The sequence below is a fragment of the Tricharina praecox genome, assembly GCF_024521635.1.
Source record: "Tricharina praecox strain CBS 144465 chromosome Unknown BZA05scaffold_30, whole genome shotgun sequence".
In the NCBI taxonomy this organism is placed as follows: domain Eukaryota; kingdom Fungi; phylum Ascomycota; class Pezizomycetes; order Pezizales; family Pyronemataceae; genus Tricharina; species Tricharina praecox.
The window spans coordinates 97,302-117,114 of record NW_026250432.1 but is presented as its reverse complement, the minus strand read 5'-3'; the positions used below and the strand labels follow the sequence as shown (position 1 = coordinate 117,114).

Genomic DNA, 19,813 nt, shown 5'->3' with positions numbered 1-19,813 from the left:
AGGTCATACATACAGTACACATGTAATTAGCAATTGCCCAGCACACAACGAAGTGTCCCTTCGCATCACCACCCACTACCTACTCTCACGACCATCACGCCAACAAACCCCACGCCCAAACACCATGGCCACCCGCAGAAACGTCAAGGCTGAGCAGCCTGTGCCCTCCACCTCCGAGAAAGCTCCCGAAGCGCTCATCGCGACCAAGCAACCCGCGTCCCTCAATGTGCCTGGGTAAGCTACCTACCTGTCCCACCAGCCTCGACAGCTGTCACTAACAAACAATCCGTACTTGCAGCTCCGTAGTCGCCAAACTTCTCCTCTTCACGTTCGCCATGATCACAGCGCCGCTCGGAACCTACTACATCTCTGTGACCTCCCTCTTCGTCGGTACGACCCACCCTCGCACACCTACCATCACCTCCCCTCCCCCTCCCCGGCTAACACGCGCGCGCGCAGGACAATCTACGGTAGCAGGAGCGCTAGCGGCAGTGGCGGCCAATGTAGTACTGATTGCGTATGTGATCGTCGCCATGACGGAGGATGCGGCCGAGGGCGAGGACAAGAAGTCGCAGTAATGAAAGAACGGACGGAGCGCATAAGGACGGGAGCGAGGATGGGGAGAAATTGGCATTGTATAAAAGGCCCGAGAGCGCGAACAAGCTGGCCCGACGAGGCCATGATACCGATACCACATTTGTGAGTGGTACTACTACTCCGTAGGCGCGTGGGGGGATGGCACGAATATCATGTATACCAGCCATTATTACGGTGCGAACACATAGCACCAATGGAGGAAACTTCGGAATGGAACGAAACATATCAACGTTCAGCTGAGATCTCTAAGCGAAGGTTCTCATTGATTGGAACATGTGGCGAATCGACGATTCCCTTCGCTCGGAGATCTCGATGATTGCGGAACTGGAGTTGGATGGTGATGTGGTTCGTCTTCCTTCCGGGGCGTTGCTTCAATCTCATGCCTTGACTGGTTCACCCCATCGTACAGTTCGCAAACGGTATATTGCCCATCCCCATTCCCAAAGCATGAACAAGAAAGCAGAATCATTAGAACAGAACACAAAGCTCCCCCAAGGTATCGAGCATCCAGCCTCCGCCATACATCCTCCCCTCCTCCCCCCCTCTCCCCGAAAGAAAAGCAGAGAAAAAAACAAAAACAAAAGAGCCTCTTGATCCTATTAACTCCCCCACATTACCGAAGACGGCCGTCAGTTCCTAAATAAACGCGCAAACAAGTGAAACCTCCCGCCCCGCAAAGCCAGTCAGTCAAGACAAATCAAACCACCCGTCAAGTCAAGTCATATCATGTCATGTCATGAGTCCAGTTATGTAGTCCGTGACTATTTGAACTTCGCCATGATGGCGGACAATCTCTCTGCGCGCACATCCGGTGTCAGCCATATGCATCCCACCACCATAACCACCACCACCACCACCACCACCACCACAACCACCACCGGGGAGCTTCAAACTCACTCTTGAGCTTATCGGCCAATCCATTGTGTGTATTCTTCTTCTCCTCGACCCGCTCGCCGCCTACGAAGGCATTCCCCTCTCCACCGCGGCCGGCATGGTACTTATCGTCGGGCTTGACCATCGCCGCCTCGGGAATAATGTCGTCGTCGTGCTTCGACGTCTTCACCGGGGTAACCCTGGGTGACCCGATGTTCGCTGCTCCGCCGCGCTATCCACACGTCCGTCCGTCAGTAACTAGCTGGGCAACCGCGGTATTGTAAATGGAAGTGTAATAGGTATAGGTGGTGGCTGTGACGTACGCCGGTGGAGTACGCGCCCCCGGAAGCCGTGGGGTCCTCTTCGCGGCGGATCTCGCCGTCAACGTACTCCGTGTTGTCGGGGCCGATGTTGCCCTGGCCTGGAGGTAGACGGCGCCGTCAGCTTATTCATTCATTCATGTTCAAGGGAGGCCCGGCATGGTGAGTGAAGCTCTGGGTAGTGTGTTTAGAACTAGTGGGGTGATGCTTGATGTTATGTATGTAGAGTAGGTACGTACCTCCACGGCCGTGAGAGTAGACGGGCTCGGTAGACATGGTTGTAGTAGTTTGTCTGTAGGGGGGTTGTGGGTACTATTCGAGGTACTAAGTGAGGTGATATATTGCGTGTGCGTTCGAGTTGTAGAGCTGTTTGTAGGTGGTGGAGATGGTGTTGTGGGTTGAGGGAAGGAAGAAGCAGGATAGGATGGCACAGGGCAGAGGGGGAAGCTTAAGGTATCACAGACATCACACCAGATCTCTTCCTCGGGAGCCCAGTTGCTCTATGTACTATATGCAACCGTTCTCCCCGGCCTCCTCTATCCAACCGTCGTCTTATTCGGTCCATAAAAAAGGCAAAATGCCATCATCCCCGCCATTCTCGGTTAGTTAGCACTGATAGTCATCACAGGCTCCACATACTTCTGCAATCCCTACCCGCAGCGTTAGACGGCGAGGTGAAGGTTTATTCCTCGCCAAGCTGTCTGCGCATGGCCCTTATCTCTTCCGATAAACGAATAGCTTGCGGCGGCGGGCGCTTCACTTGCTTCTAGGTTCTAGGTAGGCTTCTCGCCTATGTAATGGAACTAAACACGAAGATTTATCATGACTGATATTAACATGTCACTTCTTCCCCCGCCGCCGGGTTCTCGGAGCTTGGTGAAGGTTCACGTGGAATCGTCAGACGACTGTTTCGTTGCATGCGCCAATGAAATGGTACCTTGCAGCAAGTCCCGTGAGCGTGCAAGATTAGATCTGTGACGCTTCAGATGCGCTTCAGATAAGGCAACGACGAAAGGAATGGTAGCAGTAGCAGCATATCATAAACTCGTTATGTACAGATACCGGACCGGACGAAAACAAAAACAAGACATCTCTAGGTTGCCAATCTTTCACAGACGGCGATGGCCTATGAGTGCGTGGGCATCACGGTGGTAGCTCTTGTAGCTACAGCATCTTCGCTTCTCCACAGCCTGTTCGAGCCAGCACATCAGCAACTATTCGGCACATTACGGACTATGGCGCCAAAATTGGCAGCTTCGACATGACGGGGAGTTCGAGGATTCTTACGCAGTAACGGTCTTGAGTTGTGTGAAGAAGTTCAATCCAGCCTTGCCATAGAAGTAGTGACCACTTCCGCCAGCGATTGATCCTTTGTTTCCGGTAAAGGAAAACATGGGAAGGGGCACTATTGCTCCACGTCAGCTACCGAAGGGAATAATCCAGCGCAAAGCACAAATCTTACCAGGAATGGGAGTATTGATTCCAACTTGTCCGGCCTCGATGTCGCGCTGGAATCGGGTTGCAGTGGCACCGCTGTTGGTGAAGACGGCAACTCCGTTACCGTACTTGTTGGAGTTGATCAGGTCGATGGCGTCCTCAAGAGTATCGACGTTGAGACAGACGAGGACAGGTCCGAAGATCTCCTCAGTGTAGCACTTCATGCTGGTGGTAACATCCGCGAGGATGGTGGGGCCAACCTGAATGCGATTAGTAAAGACCGGTATGAATGACCGAGTGCCTACGAGAGTCTTACAAAGTTGCCATTGGGGTACTTCTCCGGCTTGTAGCCACGTCCGTCAAGAAAAAGCGTCGCACCCTCGTCGACACCGCTCTGGATCAAAGACTCGATCCTCTCCTTGGACTGTGGCGAGATTACAGGGCCAAGGTCGGCACCCTCCTCGAACCCGGCGTTGACAACTAGGTGCTTCGCCTTCTCGACAATTTCAGGCAACCAGGACTTGGCCTCTCCGACCAGGACCAACGTTGACAGCGCCATACATCTCTGACCGGCGGCACCGAAGGCAGCTCCGATGATTGCGTTAATGGTGGCATTCTTGTTTGCATCTGGCAGAACACTTGAAGCCGTCAGCACCGGTTGCACAGTAGTCCGGGGGATTGAAAACTTACGCCGCATGGTTCTTGGCTCCAAGGTTTGCCTGCACACGTTTGCCATTGGCAGACGCGCGACTGTAGATGTAGTTTCCAGCCTTGTCGCTGCCGACGAAGCTGATAGCCTTGATTCTGGGTTCGTCTAGAATAAAGTTGACGGCGTCGTGGGCCCCGTGGACGATGTTGAAGACACCGTCCGGGAATCCGGCCTCTCTAGCCAATTCCGCAATGATCATGGCCGCACCAGGGCTATTTCGGTCAGCCATAGTTCCTGCCTCGTAGAAGATTGACTGACTCTCTCTCCGAAGGCTTCATGACCATGCAGTTACCGGTAACCGCAGCGATTGGTAGGCACCATAAGGGAATCATGGCAGGGAAGTCTATGTAGCATGAGCAAACACTCAACGAGGGAGGTCTTATCGAAGAACATACTGAACGGACAGATAGCCGCCACAACACCCAATGGTTCCCTGTAGCTTCTCGTCTCCATATCCTTTGCCACCTCGAGAACCTCACCAGTCATCTGCGTAGTGATACCGCAAGCAGTCTGGAAACAATTAGCGATTGCCCTCCGTCAATGGGTTGGCGTCACGAACCTCCGCCACCTGCAGTCCTCTCAAAACATCACCCTTAGCATCGGCAAAGGTCTTTCCCTGCTCCAACGTGATGCTCGCAGCCAGTCTATCCCAGTTCTCTCTGATCAAGGCCACGAACTTGAACATGATCTGCTGCCTAGTGAGCAGACTGGTGCTCTTCCATCCAGGGAAGGCCTTGGCGGCCGAATCTACAGCCGCCTTGAGCTCGGCTTGGGTAGAATGTGGAACACGAGTGATCAGATTGTTCGTAGCGGGATCGTGCAAGTCAATCCATTCGCTCGCTTGGGACTCGACGGCTTCGTTGTCGATGAAGTTGCGCGTGTTCACCGGGCTGACGATCTTATCGTGGGTCACGGGGTAGGCCACCGCCGAAGCGGAGGGGATAGTCGTGTTGAGGCGGTGAGAAGTGGCATGGAGCGGGCGGGTAGCAGAGTAGTTTGGGTATGTTGGAGTCGACATTCTGAGGTACTGATGAGGTTTCGCGAGAGAAGTGGCGGGGCGAAGGATAGCTGGGAGACGGAGGAGGGAGCAAGAGACAGCTTTGTGGGAGGTAAACATAGCTCAGGTGCCCTTTATAACAAGCAAGACAACCAAGGGCCAATCGGACAGCTCACGACCGCGACGATGCAATGCAAAGGAAAACTGTGGGGGGCGGGATGGGCGGGAATTGACAAGTGTTCACAAGCTAAGTGGGCGAACGAGGATGGGCAGAGATAGTTACGTACGGCGGGGGTAGTGATTAAATAGGTAGCTGGGTGGAGCTCGACGAGGTAAGCCGAAGGTCCAGCGGGAATCCGTCATGGCCACTTACCCCAGATACCGCCAATGCCCGCGGCCACAAAATCCGGCACCAGCCGCTGCACAAAGTGGCACTCGGATGTGACTACGGTAGTGCCCATTACCCCGCCACCTCCAAGGTCCGACTCACCAGGCGGGAAGGATTCGGCTGGGCTTGTGACCCTGAACGCATGGGTTATTTACTAGAACCGGCAATCGACGGTTGCAGTTGCCTAGGTGGCTGAGTGGATTCCCCCGCAAGCCGTAGAATCACCCCATGACTAAGCTAAAACACAGCATAATTCGTCCGGAGGTTGTGGCAGGAGAGAAAGCTCATCACGTTGAGACAGCCAACCAACCAACAGATACACATGAATAGGAAGTATGGACGACTTACGCACTTGGGCACTCATCACTGCTCGATTGGATTCTTGTGAACTTGAGAAACATGGGGTGGAACAGGGCGTTGCGGATGCGCAGAATATACTTAGCGCCAAGGCCACCGGCCCAATTGGGACAAAACGATTCTACTCGAATAGGGTCGCAATATGGGCGGTGAAGTCGGACCAGGTGCGCGGTAAAGGGAAGTATTTCAGCATCCACTCGTCCACTCTTCGTACCGTCCTCTCGTCCACGCTTCTAAACAGCCTGGTGACAGCTATAAAACCCCTCCAGCTTTACTCTAGCTGGTCTTCAGTATACTTTTATATCGATCCCGGATGGACCGGCTACCATCGGTTACCTTTTTCGGGCCACGTTCTCACTTCGGAGAGACGTGCTTTAGGTATAATTGGTGACCTCAAGATGAGGATTGTCCCCGGCCGCGACGGCCATGCAGAATCTAGAGGAAATTCAAGTGGAACCAACCTCGTGAATTGGGCCGTTTTGTTTCGCCGCTGCTACAAACTACATATCAAGGCTAACTTCGAGCTACTATGAAGGACACAATACCTATACCGATATGTAGTTGTCGGATTGATGGTTGTACCGAAGCGCTTGAATGAGCTCGAAGCTAAACGGGCCATCGTGGCGGCGATTGTAGTAGTTATCGCATCCCCATCGAGTTCGTGACGGGGGATATACAGGGCAAGGAATAGGACGTCCGGACGGGGGTCCGGCGGCGTCGGGCCGCCTGGAGCAGGTGTTTTCCGGGTCAAGGCAGTCCACACCGGAGGTACCGAACCCGACTGGGTGCCCCATATGTAGAGCTCGAAAATTTTTAGCGTGGCCGATCCACTAGTGTGTGTGTCGTCCGGCTGTCCGGGAAACTGAATTATCACGGACTGGGAAAGATTTCTCCACGGTGGTGGAGCCGAAGGGTCAATCTGTTGAACCGTTAAATTTCCCTACTTGGGTGCCCATCTTCGCTCAGTCAACCGTGCCATCTGCAAGCTTCAGACTCCAACTTTAAACCTGGACTCACTGTACCCTCAACCGTCCCGGCGCTTTGATTTTCTCACTGTCTACCATCTCATGTTCATACTAATAAGGACGGAGCCAGCTACCTACACTTCGGCCTTCACGCATGTTTCGTCTGATGAGCGGTATCCTTAGGTTAGCTTGGGCGCCTCACTCACCAAACATGAACCCCATTGAGAGTCTGTGGTCATATGGAAACAACGGTCTGGGGACATCATGAGGATCCAAATTTACAACCCCATGGGTAGGAGGAGATTAGGTATTTGAGCTGTACAGCAGGTGTAGCAAGAGTTGCCATGACCCATATACAAATGGGTGGATGGTATGCCGACAACGGTAGTTACTTTGTATCGTAACAGCTGGGGCTTTACTCGCTAGTAGTAATTCTTGGACATGTAGACTACAATTCTACAAGTTTTTCCTATCCTATCCACTGTGTCGTGATATCGCGGTGGTATCGCGACTGGCGACTCGCGAGTCTCTCGGCGGGGCGCCAAGACACCACAATACCTAGTGGTCTCCAAGACACTTCACTCGTCCGGACTCCTGTTATGTTATGTACATGTACCTGTAAGTATCACGAGTGACATAGGTCCAAGAAATACTCTATTCCTGTATCCACCTGAACACGCTCAATCGGTTGAGTTTTCGGTTAAGTTGAGGTTGATCGTACAGTATTAGCCCCCCATGCACCGATATAGTTATTTCGTGACGTTCAGCGGAAGTGAGGTAAATGCTACCTAGTAGGTATATCTCATATTTGAAGCAATCGGAATGTTGCCCTGCGTAAACCTCACTGCACGTTGTGTGCAGATACCCTAAAAAATACCCTAGTACCTATCAACGACTATGTGGAAGTCCGAAAGCGCCAAGTCCTTTAAAACCCTTCCTGGCGAGCTGCACGAAGCCGAGCAGTGACAAGGCCATTGCAGTATAAGAAGTACATATGGTGTGCTCGGTGCCCCGCCTCTGCCGAGTAAGAATACCGTCGACCGCGTTGTTCTTTCTCCTCAGACCTTCAAAACTGTCGACTCTTTCTTCATCACCCTCTGCACGCAGTGCTCTGGTAGGTTTCATCCCGTTTACCCCTCCCCCATCATCACCCCTACCCCTCTACCCCACCGCACGCCCGCCTGCCCGCTCGCCCGGCCTTCTGTCATCAACCTTTGGGACAATTCTTCATCACCGTCATCAAACACCATCTTCAATCGACTTTGCGGCTGGAGACAGTGCAATTGTTAACCATCCCTACTCCATCAGATAGCACGGCATTTCTCATCGACTTCACTCGACATGGCTTACACCGCCCGCAAGGTTGGCGCGCCCAATACTCTCGGTACGGATTCCATCTCTCGCGACGATCAAACCGACTTCTAACACTGTATACAACAGAGCACCGCATCTACATCGAGAAGGATGGCGTCCCTGTCTCCCCCTTCCACGACATCCCGCTCTACGCCAAGTATGTTCCGTCTCTGATGGATATGATGAGGAGCCTGACATCTGGGGGTGAATAGCGAGCAGAAGACTCTCTTGAACATGGTCGTTGAGATTCCTCGCTGGACCAATGGAAAGCTTGAGGTTTGTGATTTCCCCGTCCGCTTCGTTTTTCAAGCAGCGGCTCTAACGAATTCGCGCAACAAAATAGATCTCCAAGGAGGAGCTCCTAAATCCCATCAAGCAGGATATCAAGAAGGGCAAACTCCGCTTCGTCCGCAACTGCTTCCCCCACAAGGGTTACCTCTGGAACTATGGTGCTTTCCCTCAGGTACGATACTTAACTACAATTCCGCCTGTTTGGATGGTGCTGATATGCTGGGACAGACTTGGGAGGACCCCAACACCATTCACCCCGAGACAAAGGCCAAGGGTGATAACGACCCTCTCGACGTCTGCGAGATTGGTGAGCACGTTGGCTACCCCGGCCAGATCAAGCGCGTCAAGGTCCTTGGTATCATGGCTCTTCTTGACGAGGAGGAGACCGACTGGAAGGTCATCGTTATCGACGAGAAGGACCCTCTTGCCCCCAAGCTCAATGGTATGTGAACCCATATCGTTGCTCACTCACCATGATTGCCGGTTAACACGGGGATTGCTAGACATCGAGGACGTCGAGCGTCACCTTCCGGGTCTTCTGCGTGCCACCAACGAGTGGTTCCGCATCTACAAGATCCCCGACGGAAAGCCCGAGAACCAGTTCGCCTTCTCCGGCGAATGTAAGAACAAGAAGTATGCCTCTTATCGCTCTCAATGACTGGATAGCATACTAATATTCCGTAGGTACGCCATGGATGTCATCCGTGAGTGTGCTGAGGCTTGGGAGAAGTTGATCACCGGCAAGACCGACCCCAACACCATCTCGCTGTAAGTTCAATGACGTTATATCCAAACTGAATCCCAACTGACAAATCTGCAGTTCTAATCTTACTGTCTCCCACTCCTCCCACCGTGTGGACCCCTCCCAGATCCCCCCGATCCCCGCCAACGAGAATATGGCCCCCGCCCCCATCGACCCCTCCGTCGACAAGTGGTTCTTCATCTCTGGTGCCGCCATGTAAGATGGTACATCTATAGGTGGAAAAATGAGCGTTTGTACTCTGGCTAGAGAGTCCGTGTGTGCGTCTGTTGTAGTTCAATAGAAATCACTACTTTTCTGGGGTATTTGATAGCATGCGCCAAGCCGTGAGATCGCAATCTAGAATCGCCTAGCCAGACGAATCCGGCCAATCTACATATCTGGTGTTTCGTGGTGATGCACGCCCGGGAGAAACTCCCAGTGATAACCGCTGGCGGCTGGTGATCTGCACCAGGATCAGACAAACCGGATGCGCAGATGGTGATGTCATTCACTGGTCACCACCATTTCGCCCTCCCCGCCGTCCTGCTTTCAATTGGCCCATGACGGCTTCTCATAGCCCGAACACTGAGTACTTAGAGTAATCCGACTCTTCTACGAGAGAGAGATCTTCTTTTCTTTCAATTTCGAAACCCTACACCCATCTACCTTCCTAATTTACTCGACCTATTTTACTTACCAATAAGAATGGGTAAACTCTGGGGAGCCAGTCCTGGCGAGGAAGAACAACATCGCGAGCGGGAGAACGGCAACAGCAACGGCTCACGCTCCCACTCCCGCCCTCGCTCCGTCTCGCCAGATGCACATGGGCGACGACTGGGTCCGGCGGACGAACGTACATCGCTTCTTCCACCGCATCGCCATCTCAACCCCGACGATCCAGCGGTTTCGCCATACAACCTCCTCTCCGTGAGGTCTCTCAGATGGGCTTCGATCTTCCTCTTGATTGTGGCCTTCGTTTGGTGGCTGGTGCTTCTCGTGTCGACGTTTATTACGCCGCCTGGATTGCGTACGTTCCAGTCTGCTCGTGGTGCTGGGTTTAGGGGGATTACGCGCTGACCGTGGGGGATGGATAGACACTCGAGGCGGTGGTTGGTTCGCCTTTGCGTACTCGACACTTGCCACCGGAATTCTGCTGGTGCTCCTGCTCTTCTACTCCACGCCGTCAAAGACCGAGAGAATCGTTCTCGGACTGGTGTTCTTCTTCCTGTTCGTCGATACAATCATCATTCTGGCTGCCTACCCTATCCGCCATGATGAGAATTGGATTGGAATAGTTTCCGTGGTTTGGGCGTTGGTGATTAGTGCTTGGGCTGTATGTGCCCTTCTCCGTTTGTGTTCGAGAGGAAAGGTAGCTGATATGTGCTGGGTAGATCATGTGCGACCGAGTAGTCGAGTACGGCAAACGCGAGGAAGAAGTCCGCTTGACTGGCCGCAGGGAGACCCGCTACACCCTCAGCGAATGGTGCAGTGTCTTTGCTGGCACGGTCCTGTTGACCATCTTCCTAGCCATCAGCATCCTCTTCACCATTAACCTTTCCATCCGTGCCCGCGACGCCACCCTTCCCGCTCCCGGCAAACTCATCCTCGTTGACGACGGTAGATACCACATCCACTTGAACTGCGTCGGTGACAAAAACGCCAGCCACCCAACCATCTTCCTTGAGGGCGGCGAGGAGTCTGTCGAGGGACGTCTCGAGTCCTGGGTGGCGGAGACCCTGGCCGACGGAGACATCCAGCGCTACTGCTACTGGGACCGTCCCGGTTACGCGTGGAGCGAGAATGCTCCTTCCCCCCTCTCCGCTGGTATGGCCGTCGATGCCCTCTCCGAAGCCCTCCGCAAGGCCGACGAGACGGGACCTTACATCCTCGTTTCCCACGGCGTGGGCGGAATCTACTCCCGCGTTTTTGCATCCCGCCACACCGCCGAAGTACACGGCATGCTCCTGATCGACACCACCCCGGACACCTACCTGGGCCGTATCGGCTCCCCGACCCGCGGATTCCTGCTGTGGGTACGAGGTTGGATCTACCCCCTGGGCCTAGACCGCTTCGTCTCCGCTATCCTGCTGCAACACAGCCGTGCGGACCGCGTGTACGGCCGTGACGCATGGCAGAACGGCGGACAGATCAAGGCGGAGCTGCAAGAGAATTTGGTGGCAACTACTTTCACGGCTAATGAGCTTGGTGCTGCGAATGCGATCATGCCCGATGATATGCGGGTTGTCGTTGTTAGCAGCGGGAAGAAGGTGAAGAGGAGCAAGTCGTGGTTTAATGGGCAAAAGGCCTTGGGCGAGCGTGGGAAGTTGGTCGCGTGGGATGTGGTTAACGGGGCTGACCATGAGGTCTGGAAGGAACAGGCTGGCAAGGATTTGCTTAAACGGAGACTGTCGCAGCTCGTGCATCGTTCGTAGCGCATTGTTCTGTTGTTTTCATTCCTGTCTGTCTGGTCATTTCCTTGGATATCATCTGCTTTGTTTGGGTTGTATTGTTTTTCGCTCTTCTTCTGGTGAACTTTCTGCGTTTCCATTCTGGGCATAATATGTATTCGGACCCTTTTGCCTTCGTATACATATTTTTATGTACGTACTTTGCATTCACACACACCCCACTCTTGCAAAAAAGAAAATTGTATGTATCAACGGAAGTAAAGACGCCATTGGTCGCTGAACTTTTGAGAAAAACAAACCCACGGATTATCGTACACCACCTCCTCGTCCCCATGGCTACCCATCAATGCCACCCCACGCCTCCTCCTCCTGCCCATCCTCTCCATTCTCCTCTGGTTTCTTCGCCGCCCACTCCCCATCATACCCCCACCGTGCCGCTCTCTCATCGCCCAGCAGCTCCCTCGCCGTCTTCCTCCAGCGCTTATCCGTTCCTCCGCGCGACGCTTTCTCCCACGGGGCAACCAACGTCTGTATCCTCCCCTCCGCCTCCCCAACCTCCTCCTTACCCCAAACCCTCTCCGCCTCATCCCACCACACATCGGCAACCTGCATACGCACGCCACCACTAACGCCCAGCACGGTGCGCTCGAGCACGGCGACCGCGTCCTCCAGCGCAACGCGAAACCCGGCGGCGACAAACCGTCGCATCAGCAGCAGGAACTTATCAGCGCGCAGGGCGTCGAGCAGCGGGTACTGCTTTACCATAGTCGACCAGAATGCGCGGAGGAATGTTGGTGCGTTCTGTGCCGACATGGACGCGGGGAACGATGATAGCACTGTGGCCAGTGCTTGCTGAGTCAAAGGGCGGTCGGAGTGCCAGTAGCAGAAGAAGAGACCCCGCCATAGCTGTAGCATCTCGTGGTACGTGAATACTCGTGTCGAACTCGAGAGGTAGGTTTTGAGGGCGTCGACGGCTTTGTCGCGGGTGGGCCGGTCTATGTGGGTTAGTGGGGTGAGGGAGAGGGGGAGCGCGGGGAAGGCGCACCGTTGGCCGCCAGCTGCTTTATCAGCGGCGAGTGCTCCATTGTCGTCGTCGTTGTGGTTGTGGACATTTTGCGACGGTGTGGTGAAGTGGTTGTAGATTGTCCAGGCTTCACGGTGGGATATTTTATTGGTGTTACAGTCGCTAAAGCCGTGCACGTGAAAGATTATTTTAGTGAAGCAGAGGGTAACCGATTGTAACGTATCGCTTGAAATCACTCGGGACTTTAGGCCGACTCGCAATAAAAGTTTCCATTCTCGTTCGGAGACTGCATGCGAAACAACTCAAAGATGACAGACCCCGGGAAGTCCTTCCAAGCACGCATTGCAATTCCACCTCCAAGCCCGCACCCTCGAAATTAAGAGCACTCGAAACGAACGAATGATCGGTTACCGAACGATGTTAAACTTATCCTTCAAACTAACACCGCGTAATCGTTTAGTTAGGCGCTCATCACTACTGCCGGTGACATCTCTCTCTTCGGCGGCGGCACTGTTGCTACCACCGCTCGCCGGCCGCTTGGAGGAATTGGATGAGGATGAGGAAGGTGACGCACCGCTCTCCTTCAAGATGGTCATTAGTGTCTGCCATCCAGGGGACTGCGACAACTTGTGACCAAGCTGCACATCGATCGTGGTCGCAGCCTGCGCCAGTAACTCTTCCTCTCGCTTGAGTAGAGCAAGTCGTGCATTGTTAGTATTATGACAATACAATTGGAGGGGAGAGGATGAGGCGTGGAGATCTCACCTTTTCAAGAATGCCCCAGTTCTTGAGGAAAGCGAGCAGATGAAAGTCGGACAAGGCAGCGAGGCCCCCCTCGGGCTTTCCATTGTCAACGCCTAGTTGCTTAGCGACCGCCCTGTGGTCTTGAGCGACACCGATGACCTCCCTGTTCTCGACCGGGAACTTGCTGGGCGCTTTAAACATGGGGTTTGCGCTGGTCGGGAATCCGTGTGTCAGGGTGACGAGCAGGTATTCAACTGGGAACGCCGGCTTCGCGTTTTCTTGCACGTTAACGCCGTACTCGTTCTTGTGTCTGAAAAACACTTCCGGTACGTATCGCGACTTTCCGTCCTCTTCACGCACCAACATCTTGCCCGGCTCCGCACAGGGCTCGATGATGTCCGCGCGAACCATCTCGACGGCGGAGTTGGACACTTGATAAGCGGCTACATCGATTCCACCATCCTCATTTCCGGACACGACGCAGGTGACGAACTTCGAGCCGAAGCGGCCAGTTTCCGACCACTTACTCGGGTTGGGGTGCCGCGCCTGCAGCTGGGCAGCGAAGACGATCTCGAGCGACGAAAGATAGTAGGAGTCGATATGACGTTTGCAGACGACCGTACCACTACCCGTAGTGTCGTCCAGCAGGTCGGTGAAGATAACACCGACCTTGCGGAGACCACACAACGCTGCAACCGCGTCCACTTCCGCCTCGGCCTCCCATGGCGACGAAAGCGTCACGCCATCGGGCTCACTGATCTGCGGAGGCTCGTAGATCGCCTCGATGATAGCCTTGATGCCTAGCGGAATCTCGGGGTAGGGCGCGTATCTTCCATACAGGTAACCGATCCGCTGACAACCACTTCGGCGCCAGAAATTAATGAAGGTATCGATCAGCGAGGGGTCACTGAACTCCACATGGTCCACCATTCTGAAAGTCTGTGGCTGCAGCGTGATGGCGGACGGCTGGCATTTCGAGCAAATTCCCTCGGGCCAGGGCGCATGTCCGGAGGGACAGTTCTTGCGAATGGTGTAATTCGGCTCCGAAAGCGGAGGCATATACGAACTCTTCAGCTCGGGCCGGTTGGTAGCAATGTTACTCTTCCGGAGGTATGCGTGGAAACTAAGGTGCTTGATCTTCTTCTCGGCCAAGTATGCCGCGTCGTAGGGCTCCATTGGCATGCAGTAGTCGCACATTCCCTTCGGTCCATGCTTGCACATCTTCTGATCGCGCGTGCGCGGGATCTTGCCCTCCAGTTTCTCCAGCTCCTCATCTATCGGGTCCTGAACCACGCTCTCCCACGGGTCCGATGATCTCTCGATGTCGTGTTCGGCGAGACCGGCCGTGGTAGTGGTGTACTTATGCGAGACATCTTCCGAGGGCTTGATGGGCTGACCGTTTAGTCGTATACTAGTAGCTGTGGACGTAGGAGCTTTCGTCGGCGCTGCTGCTGCCGTTCCACGGGTGTAGCTGAGGTACAGCAGATCACCGTGTCTATAATCATTGCCACCCATCCGTCAGTCCAGTTCAGAAGCAAGTAGTTTCGTTCCGCCCGCTCTTACTTCAAACCCAAAGACTGAATCGAGTGGGTCAAGATGTCCGCAAGTGGTCTGGTCTGGCCGTTCGCGGGCTTGTCGGAGAGAATGAAACTCTTCGGGTCGGCGTCTTTCGGCACTTGCTCCAGTAGCTATCGAATCCTGTTTTAGCTTGTTTTCAGCTGTCCGATGTGGTGCTGGTGCTACCTTTGCTCTGAGGGAAGTCACGGTGTCTCCAGGTTGCACATCAACACGGTACGATCCGTCTGGCGAGCGGAAGCGGAGAATCATATTGCTGGAGATGGACGTAGCTAGGGTTGCCGTTGAAGATGAGATGGCTAGAAACGTCGTTCGTACGGTGGTAGCAGTGAGGAGTTGACGCGGGGATGTGTGTTTGCTAGGAAGCTACCGGTATTCTCTGCTGGTGTGGGTCGGATGAGAAGCTGCAGAATGAGATGGGGTATTTGTGATTAGGATGGAGGGGCGGTGGGAAACGTTGGGTACGGGAGGAGTAATGGATGTATCTAGGAGTTACTCTCGGGTTCGTGTGGATGCTTGCATCTCTTCTCTGCCTGTGCGTGCAGCGCTGCAAACGGCGGCTTTGACGTAACTGGCTGTGGCTGATGATGATGGCTCTTCTATTCTAGTTATGGCGGAGCTTGTGTGACCTTCAAAGTTCGGTTCAGCGCCACACGCCACAGCCGGATCAGGGGTGAGCAATGAACACAGTGCTAGAGTCCCGAGAGAGGTGAGTAAAGGTGTAGAGGACATTTGTCTTCAACTGAACTCCAACACCACCCTCACGACCACGACCCCACGCTCTTTTACCAACCTCAACAATCAACCACCACCACCAAACAAAACCAAAACACATACATAAACAAACAAAACACGTCGCTGCTGCTGCCGCCTGTTCAAAATGGTCAACCTAATCTCCCTAATCGCCCCCGTAAGCTACATTGCCGTGCTCCTCGGCTCACTGATCGCCTTCTCCTCGCTCTACCGCAAACGCAAGAACGCCAAAGCCGCGTCGCTCGAGCCCTGGTTTCCGCCGCACACCGCACGCGATGTGTACCTGTCCCTGCTGCACCAGGACGAGGAGTCCAGCGTGCCCGATACGCTCCTCAAGGCCGCGTTGATGCTCCGCGCGAAGGAGGATATCCGCCGTCTCATGGTCCTGCGCACGAGCAAGGGTTCGCTGCAGGGGTTGCTACAGAAGGGCTGCGTCGGTGACGATCTGTGGACGAGGTTTTCGAGGGCCGAGAGTGAAATGGAGGAGGTTCGTTTGTCCGAGTCGCTACTCTCCCTTGTGACCGGCAGAGTGCTGACTATTGTCGTGTGTAGGAGCTGAGAGATGTTGTCATGGAAGCCAACGCCTACAAGGAGGGCTGGGGCCAGCTGATCTTCCAAACGGCGAACGAGATGGTGAACCACGACCGCATTAAGGAACGCGCAGAGAAGGTCGCTACCGAGGCCGAGGCGGAGCGTAAGTGGTGGAACGAGAAGCGGGAGCGCTCTAGCCGCGAGTTGATGGGTGAAGAGGAGGAGTTTACATCGGACGACAATGCCAATGATTCGGATGGCGTCGGAGAGAAGGTCAGGAAGAGGAGGGTGGTGAAGCAATGATGATACGATAGGTCCCGGTCAAGGTTCTTTTGTTATGTGCTGTTCGCTGCCGTTTGTTCTGACTTCACTTCTCTGATTTTCCGGTTTATCCCTTTGATATTGTTTTTATTGTGGTTGTTCTCGTTGCTGTTGTTTGTCTGGTCTGGTCTGGCATCATGGGATGGGTTGTAAAATAAGGCGCTTCTCCGGCTTCTGGTTTTATACGATGACGGTCTTTCTCCCACGAAACACGTATCCAACCGTTCTCTATTCTTCACAAACACGTCCCTCTCCCATTGCCGCCATCATTATCGTCTGGTAAAAGTAAATACACTGCAACATTACACTAAACAGGTCATGATATATCACGCTCCCAAAACGCCTGTAAAGCACACCCCGCCAGTGGTTAAGGAATCCCCCTTCCATCAATGATCAAACAAGAATCCAAAAAGAAAAGAAGCAACAAAAAAACAAAGAAGCCGCTCCCTGGTATCTATCATACATCCATCGAGTCGTTCCGCTAAACCCCGTTATGAGTTGGGCCTGCATATCGCAGCCGCAACGGATATGTCATCCCACTTGCCACCCTCGATTCCCAGGCCTTCCTCGATACTCCTCTCCATGTACGGACTCTCCGCGAACGGATCAATCGCCGTTTTCTTCGCCCCTTCGACGAGCCGCTGCGCCACGAGCTTCATCCGTCCACAATCCCCTTTCTCGCCCGTTTCGCTCTCCACGACCTCGTCCGTGGCCTCGAGCACAGCGCCAATAACCGTCAGGATCTCCTCATCCCACATATTATCCACCAAACCATCCGTAGCCAACACCACCAGATCTCCGTCCTGCACCTCCAGCTCCTGCACAACGCAATTATTCACCGGGGTATCGGGCGAGTTTGTCCCCAGCTGCCGCGGACAATCGAACCAATGCCATTGCTCCTTGGTGCGGAGCGCCCACTTGCGGCGGCCAGGGCGGTACACGAACCCGACCGAGTCCCCGAGGTTGAGAACGAGGAGTTTGCTCCCCTTCAACACTGCGCCACACATGGTGGTGGTGCCCTGCCACACCTGGTCTCGACGCGCACCGGCACTAGTGGTTGCGAGTAAAGTTTCCTGGTATGCTTCCTGGAGACACAGCACCGGGTCGACGCCGCCGTCGGCATCCTGCCGGCGATAGCCATATTTCCCCGCTGCGAGCTCGCGGCTCCAGTAGTGTAGCATGAGGCGTGACCACAGCGCCGCGTGGCCGTGGGACTTGGTGTTCCAGGCGCCTACGCCGTCGGCCACCGCGAGGTAGTTGGCATTGGTGAGCACCGCGTCGTCGCCATTGGTCACGCCGTTGAGGAATGCGGCGCCTTCCGGACGCTCGATGGCTATTCGGGGGTTGTGGGTGGATGTGGTAAGGGGGTCGGAGAAGGAACTGGCGGGCGGGGAGTGAAACGGCGGTGGAAACGGGCGTGGTGGACGCTTGGCGAAGAGGGAGTACGAGGGCACGAAGTGATGGGTTGCTGGTGACGCGGATTTGCAGGCCGCAGATTTGGTGACTGCCGAGGAGGTGGAGTTTGCTCGGCGGAAGGCGCCGCCGGTGGGGATTAGTCGTGAGAGCCGGATGTGCTGTGCGGGAACATGTATTCGCATGACAGAGCTTGCTTGTGGGGGGTGTTGGAATTAGAACGGCGGAGGGGGTGTCTGCTCGGACAATGACTGTGGTCCCTTTCTTTGAGGAGGCGTGGTCAGATGAGTGTGGTGGTTGAGGAGATGAGCTGAGCTGTGCAAGAAGAGAAGAAGAAAGGGAAAGGAAGCCGGAAAGAGAGGGAGCATGCAGGTAGTCCTCGGACCAGATAACTGCCAGCGCTAGGCAGATCGCGGCAGGGAAGGACAGAATGACTTCGCCAGGTTCTACGAAAACTCTCACAACAGAAAAGAAATCAGGTAGTGAGCTAAACGTGTTGTATTTCTTGGATATGCGTGCCAGCTTGACTATTCCATAAGATTCCCGGTGGAACTTTTGAGGATTAGGTGGCAATATGTTGAGAGTTGAGAGTTGTGAACTATGCCAAGTAGTAACCAATCCGGCAGTGCGAACGCGACGATCCCCAACCATCGAAGCGGCTTAACGTTTCATGTGGCATCACTCGCACCGACACAACTGAGATGTTGGGAATAGGGATGGTGAAGAATAAAAATGTACATATTGGGTGATGTTCTGAAATGCAAGGCCGTTCCTTCCACCTAACCAAGCAAGCCAACTGATATCACGAGATACCTAATTCCAAAGTATGTGTCCTGGACCCAAAGTGTTTCGCTATTCTCACAAATATCGACCAGACCTAAGGGCCCGTTTGGATGCATTCACTTTTCAGTTCCAGTTTTAGAGCCAAATTCAGTTCCCGCCTAGACACCGAATAGAGTACTTAGTATACATATACTGTTCAGTTTCAGTTTCCGGAAAACCTTGAGGTGAACAGAGTGTTTGGCAGTTCTCAGGAGTCAGTACCATACGCAACCATAAGTCTGAATACCTACCTAGGTAATAGGCTTCACCAGAAATATAATAGTATGTAGACACATTGTACTCACACGGCCGGAAAGACTTATCCCGCTGTCAAATCTGTGGCGGTGATTGGCTCACCGTAGTAATTGAACATCCTCAGCCACAGATATAACAGGGGGGAGATAAGTCTTTCCGGCCGTGTGAGTAGACAGCCCGTTTCATCGCCGGAGCCTCACAGTTTCAGTTTTTTTCTTCTCAGTTTTTGTGCCATCCAAACAGGGTTCCAGTTTTCTTTGCTCAGTTTCTCGAGAAAAAACTGACAGTTTTTGCTAAAACTGGGGCCATCCAAATGGGTCCTAAGAAGACATACTGTAGACGTTGTGTTCGTCATGCAGTTGTGCAAGTATGGAAACGGCAATGGTGTTGCTGGTTGTTTTTGGGTCACGCATCCCAATATATCTACATAGCCAGTCTTGGGCACAACAAGATCGTTAGCTTGTACATATGATGGCTTCCTTTTACCTTTTTCAAGGGATTGAAGGTTAGAGTGCTAGTAGTGCATCCTCACCACAGGAGATATGGACTCGGCCATAAGTTGGCCGCGGCTCGCACAATCCCTATCTCCTGGGCGGACAACGCTCCTGGATAGAGTTGACCGCAGCACTTCTTTATCCCCTTGGGTGGTGTTCCGGGGTGGGGTACTACATACAGTGCATTAGCGTGTGTACTATGCATCAGCGTGGACAATTCAGGCCAGTAGTAGCATAGTGAGTAGTACAGTGTATTGAATTCAGGACCCGTAGTAGTATACTGTATTTTGGCAGCGAACTATACTGCTACTGGCCTGAACTATCCACGCTAATGCACCGCACGTAGTACCCCACCCTGGAATGCCACACAAGGGGATACCGGAATGTGGTAGCGTTGGTGGATATCCGCAACATGGAAGCCGTCTAGGTCTTTGGGAATAGAGA

At 53.8% G+C, this 19,813-nt stretch overlaps 9 protein-coding genes across 9 annotated transcripts; 4 read left to right on the top strand and 5 right to left on the bottom strand.

The window, feature by feature from the left end:
- Positions 1-41: 41 nt before the first annotated feature.
- Positions 42-963, top strand: BZA05DRAFT_409538 (uncharacterized protein). The gene is made up of 3 exons (XM_051484810.1): positions 42-234; positions 299-390; positions 460-963. Exons 1-3 carry the CDS (start codon positions 125-127, stop codon positions 576-578), a joined length of 321 nt encoding a protein of 106 aa, XP_051335903.1. The 5' UTR covers positions 42-124; the 3' UTR covers positions 579-963.
- BZA05DRAFT_409534 (uncharacterized protein) lies at positions 942-2,317 on the bottom strand. The gene is made up of 4 exons (XM_051484809.1): positions 2,030-2,317; positions 1,794-1,891; positions 1,495-1,702; positions 942-1,393 (listed from the first exon to the last, which is right to left on the bottom strand). Exons 1-4 carry the CDS (start codon positions 2,064-2,066, stop codon positions 1,359-1,361), a joined length of 378 nt encoding a protein of 125 aa, XP_051335902.1. The 5' UTR covers positions 2,067-2,317; the 3' UTR covers positions 942-1,358.
- A 599-nt stretch (positions 2,318-2,916) lies between these two features.
- On the bottom strand, positions 2,917-4,954 carry BZA05DRAFT_343035 (Aldehyde/histidinol dehydrogenase; the record flags this gene model as incomplete). The annotated part of the gene is made up of 8 exons (XM_051481061.1): positions 2,917-2,980; positions 3,078-3,195; positions 3,253-3,487; positions 3,544-3,865; positions 3,918-4,148; positions 4,195-4,279; positions 4,332-4,446; positions 4,496-4,954. 8 exons carry the CDS (start codon positions 4,952-4,954, stop codon positions 2,917-2,919), a joined length of 1,629 nt encoding a protein of 542 aa, XP_051335901.1.
- A 2,780-nt stretch (positions 4,955-7,734) lies between these two features.
- BZA05DRAFT_409530 (inorganic pyrophosphatase) lies at positions 7,735-9,350 on the top strand. Its single transcript, XM_051484808.1, has 8 exons — positions 7,735-8,027; positions 8,084-8,153; positions 8,209-8,272; positions 8,340-8,459; positions 8,516-8,729; positions 8,791-8,920; positions 8,972-9,055; positions 9,108-9,350. The coding sequence occupies exons 1-8, from the start codon at positions 7,985-7,987 to the stop codon at positions 9,247-9,249; spliced, it is 867 nt and encodes a 288-aa protein (XP_051335900.1). The 5' UTR covers positions 7,735-7,984; the 3' UTR covers positions 9,250-9,350.
- Positions 9,351-9,485: 135 nt separating this feature from the next.
- On the top strand, positions 9,486-11,617 carry BZA05DRAFT_171991 (mitochondrial integral membrane protein). The gene is made up of 3 exons (XM_051479207.1): positions 9,486-10,056; positions 10,124-10,362; positions 10,421-11,617. Exons 1-3 carry the CDS (start codon positions 9,735-9,737, stop codon positions 11,459-11,461), a joined length of 1,602 nt encoding a protein of 533 aa, XP_051335899.1. The 5' UTR covers positions 9,486-9,734; the 3' UTR covers positions 11,462-11,617.
- Positions 11,618-12,621, bottom strand: BZA05DRAFT_171987 (nucleolar protein,Nop52-domain-containing protein). The gene is made up of 2 exons (XM_051479206.1): positions 12,483-12,621; positions 11,618-12,432 (listed from the first exon to the last, which is right to left on the bottom strand). The coding sequence occupies exons 1-2, from the start codon at positions 12,547-12,549 to the stop codon at positions 11,774-11,776; spliced, it is 726 nt and encodes a 241-aa protein (XP_051335898.1). The 5' UTR covers positions 12,550-12,621; the 3' UTR covers positions 11,618-11,773.
- BZA05DRAFT_460680 (NPL4 family-domain-containing protein) lies at positions 12,470-15,032 on the bottom strand (the record flags this gene model as incomplete). The annotated part of the gene is made up of 4 exons (XM_051487665.1): positions 12,470-13,147; positions 13,227-14,700; positions 14,769-14,893; positions 14,949-15,032. The coding sequence occupies 4 exons, from the start codon at positions 15,030-15,032 to the stop codon at positions 12,869-12,871; spliced, it is 1,962 nt and encodes a 653-aa protein (XP_051335897.1). The 3' UTR covers positions 12,470-12,868.
- A 473-nt stretch (positions 15,033-15,505) lies between these two features.
- On the top strand, positions 15,506-16,596 carry BZA05DRAFT_409522 (Sec62/63 complex, subunit Sec66). The gene is made up of 2 exons (XM_051484807.1): positions 15,506-16,020; positions 16,086-16,596. Exons 1-2 carry the CDS (start codon positions 15,661-15,663, stop codon positions 16,365-16,367), a joined length of 642 nt encoding a protein of 213 aa, XP_051335896.1. The 5' UTR covers positions 15,506-15,660; the 3' UTR covers positions 16,368-16,596.
- Positions 16,597-18,396, bottom strand: BZA05DRAFT_409521 (phosphatase 2C-like domain-containing protein). The gene has a single exon (XM_051484806.1). The coding sequence runs from the start codon at positions 17,981-17,983 to the stop codon at positions 16,877-16,879; it is 1,107 nt and encodes a 368-aa protein (XP_051335895.1). The 5' UTR covers positions 17,984-18,396; the 3' UTR covers positions 16,597-16,876.
- Positions 18,397-19,813: the final 1,417 nt, after the last annotated feature.

Bases quoted from the DNA above. Each gene is read 5' to 3' on its own strand.
- BZA05DRAFT_171991 (XM_051479207.1), top strand. From the start codon at position 9,735: ATGGGTAAACTCTGGGGAGCCAGTCCTGGCGAGGAAGAACAACATCGC. The intron at 10,057-10,123 runs GTACGTTCCAGT...GGGGATGGATAG, and splicing joins TATTACGCCGCCTGGATTGC to ACACTCGAGGCGGTGGTTGG. The intron at 10,363-10,420 runs GTATGTGCCCTT...TGTGCTGGGTAG, and splicing joins TGGTGATTAGTGCTTGGGCT to ATCATGTGCGACCGAGTAGT.
- BZA05DRAFT_409538 (XM_051484810.1), top strand. From the start codon at position 125: ATGGCCACCCGCAGAAACGTCAAGGCTGAGCAGCCTGTGCCCTCCACC. The intron at 235-298 runs GTAAGCTACCTA...CCGTACTTGCAG, and splicing joins GCGTCCCTCAATGTGCCTGG to CTCCGTAGTCGCCAAACTTC. The intron at 391-459 runs GTACGACCCACC...GCGCGCGCGCAG, and splicing joins TGTGACCTCCCTCTTCGTCG to GACAATCTACGGTAGCAGGA.
- BZA05DRAFT_409522 (XM_051484807.1), top strand. From the start codon at position 15,661: ATGGTCAACCTAATCTCCCTAATCGCCCCCGTAAGCTACATTGCCGTG. The intron at 16,021-16,085 runs GTTCGTTTGTCC...TGTCGTGTGTAG, and splicing joins CCGAGAGTGAAATGGAGGAG to GAGCTGAGAGATGTTGTCAT.
- BZA05DRAFT_409534 (XM_051484809.1), bottom strand. From the start codon at position 2,066: ATGTCTACCGAGCCCGTCTACTCTCACGGCCGTGGAG. The intron at 1,703-1,793 runs GTACGTCACAGC...ACGTGTGGATAG, and splicing joins GGGGCGCGTACTCCACCGGC to CGCGGCGGAGCAGCGAACAT. The intron at 1,394-1,494 runs GTGAGTTTGAAG...ATGTGCGCGCAG, and splicing joins ATTGGCCGATAAGCTCAAGA to AGAGATTGTCCGCCATCATG.
- BZA05DRAFT_171987 (XM_051479206.1), bottom strand. From the start codon at position 12,549: ATGTCCACAACCACAACGACGACGACAATGGAGCACTCGCCGCTGATA. The intron at 12,433-12,482 runs GTGCGCCTTCCC...TAACCCACATAG, and splicing joins AAAGCAGCTGGCGGCCAACG to ACCGGCCCACCCGCGACAAA.
- BZA05DRAFT_409530 (XM_051484808.1), top strand. From the start codon at position 7,985: ATGGCTTACACCGCCCGCAAGGTTGGCGCGCCCAATACTCTCG. The intron at 8,273-8,339 runs GTTTGTGATTTC...GCAACAAAATAG, and splicing joins GGACCAATGGAAAGCTTGAG to ATCTCCAAGGAGGAGCTCCT. The intron at 8,460-8,515 runs GTACGATACTTA...ATGCTGGGACAG, and splicing joins ACTATGGTGCTTTCCCTCAG to ACTTGGGAGGACCCCAACAC.
- BZA05DRAFT_409521 (XM_051484806.1), bottom strand. From the start codon at position 17,983: ATGCGAATACATGTTCCCGCACAGCACATCCGGCTCTCACGACTAATC.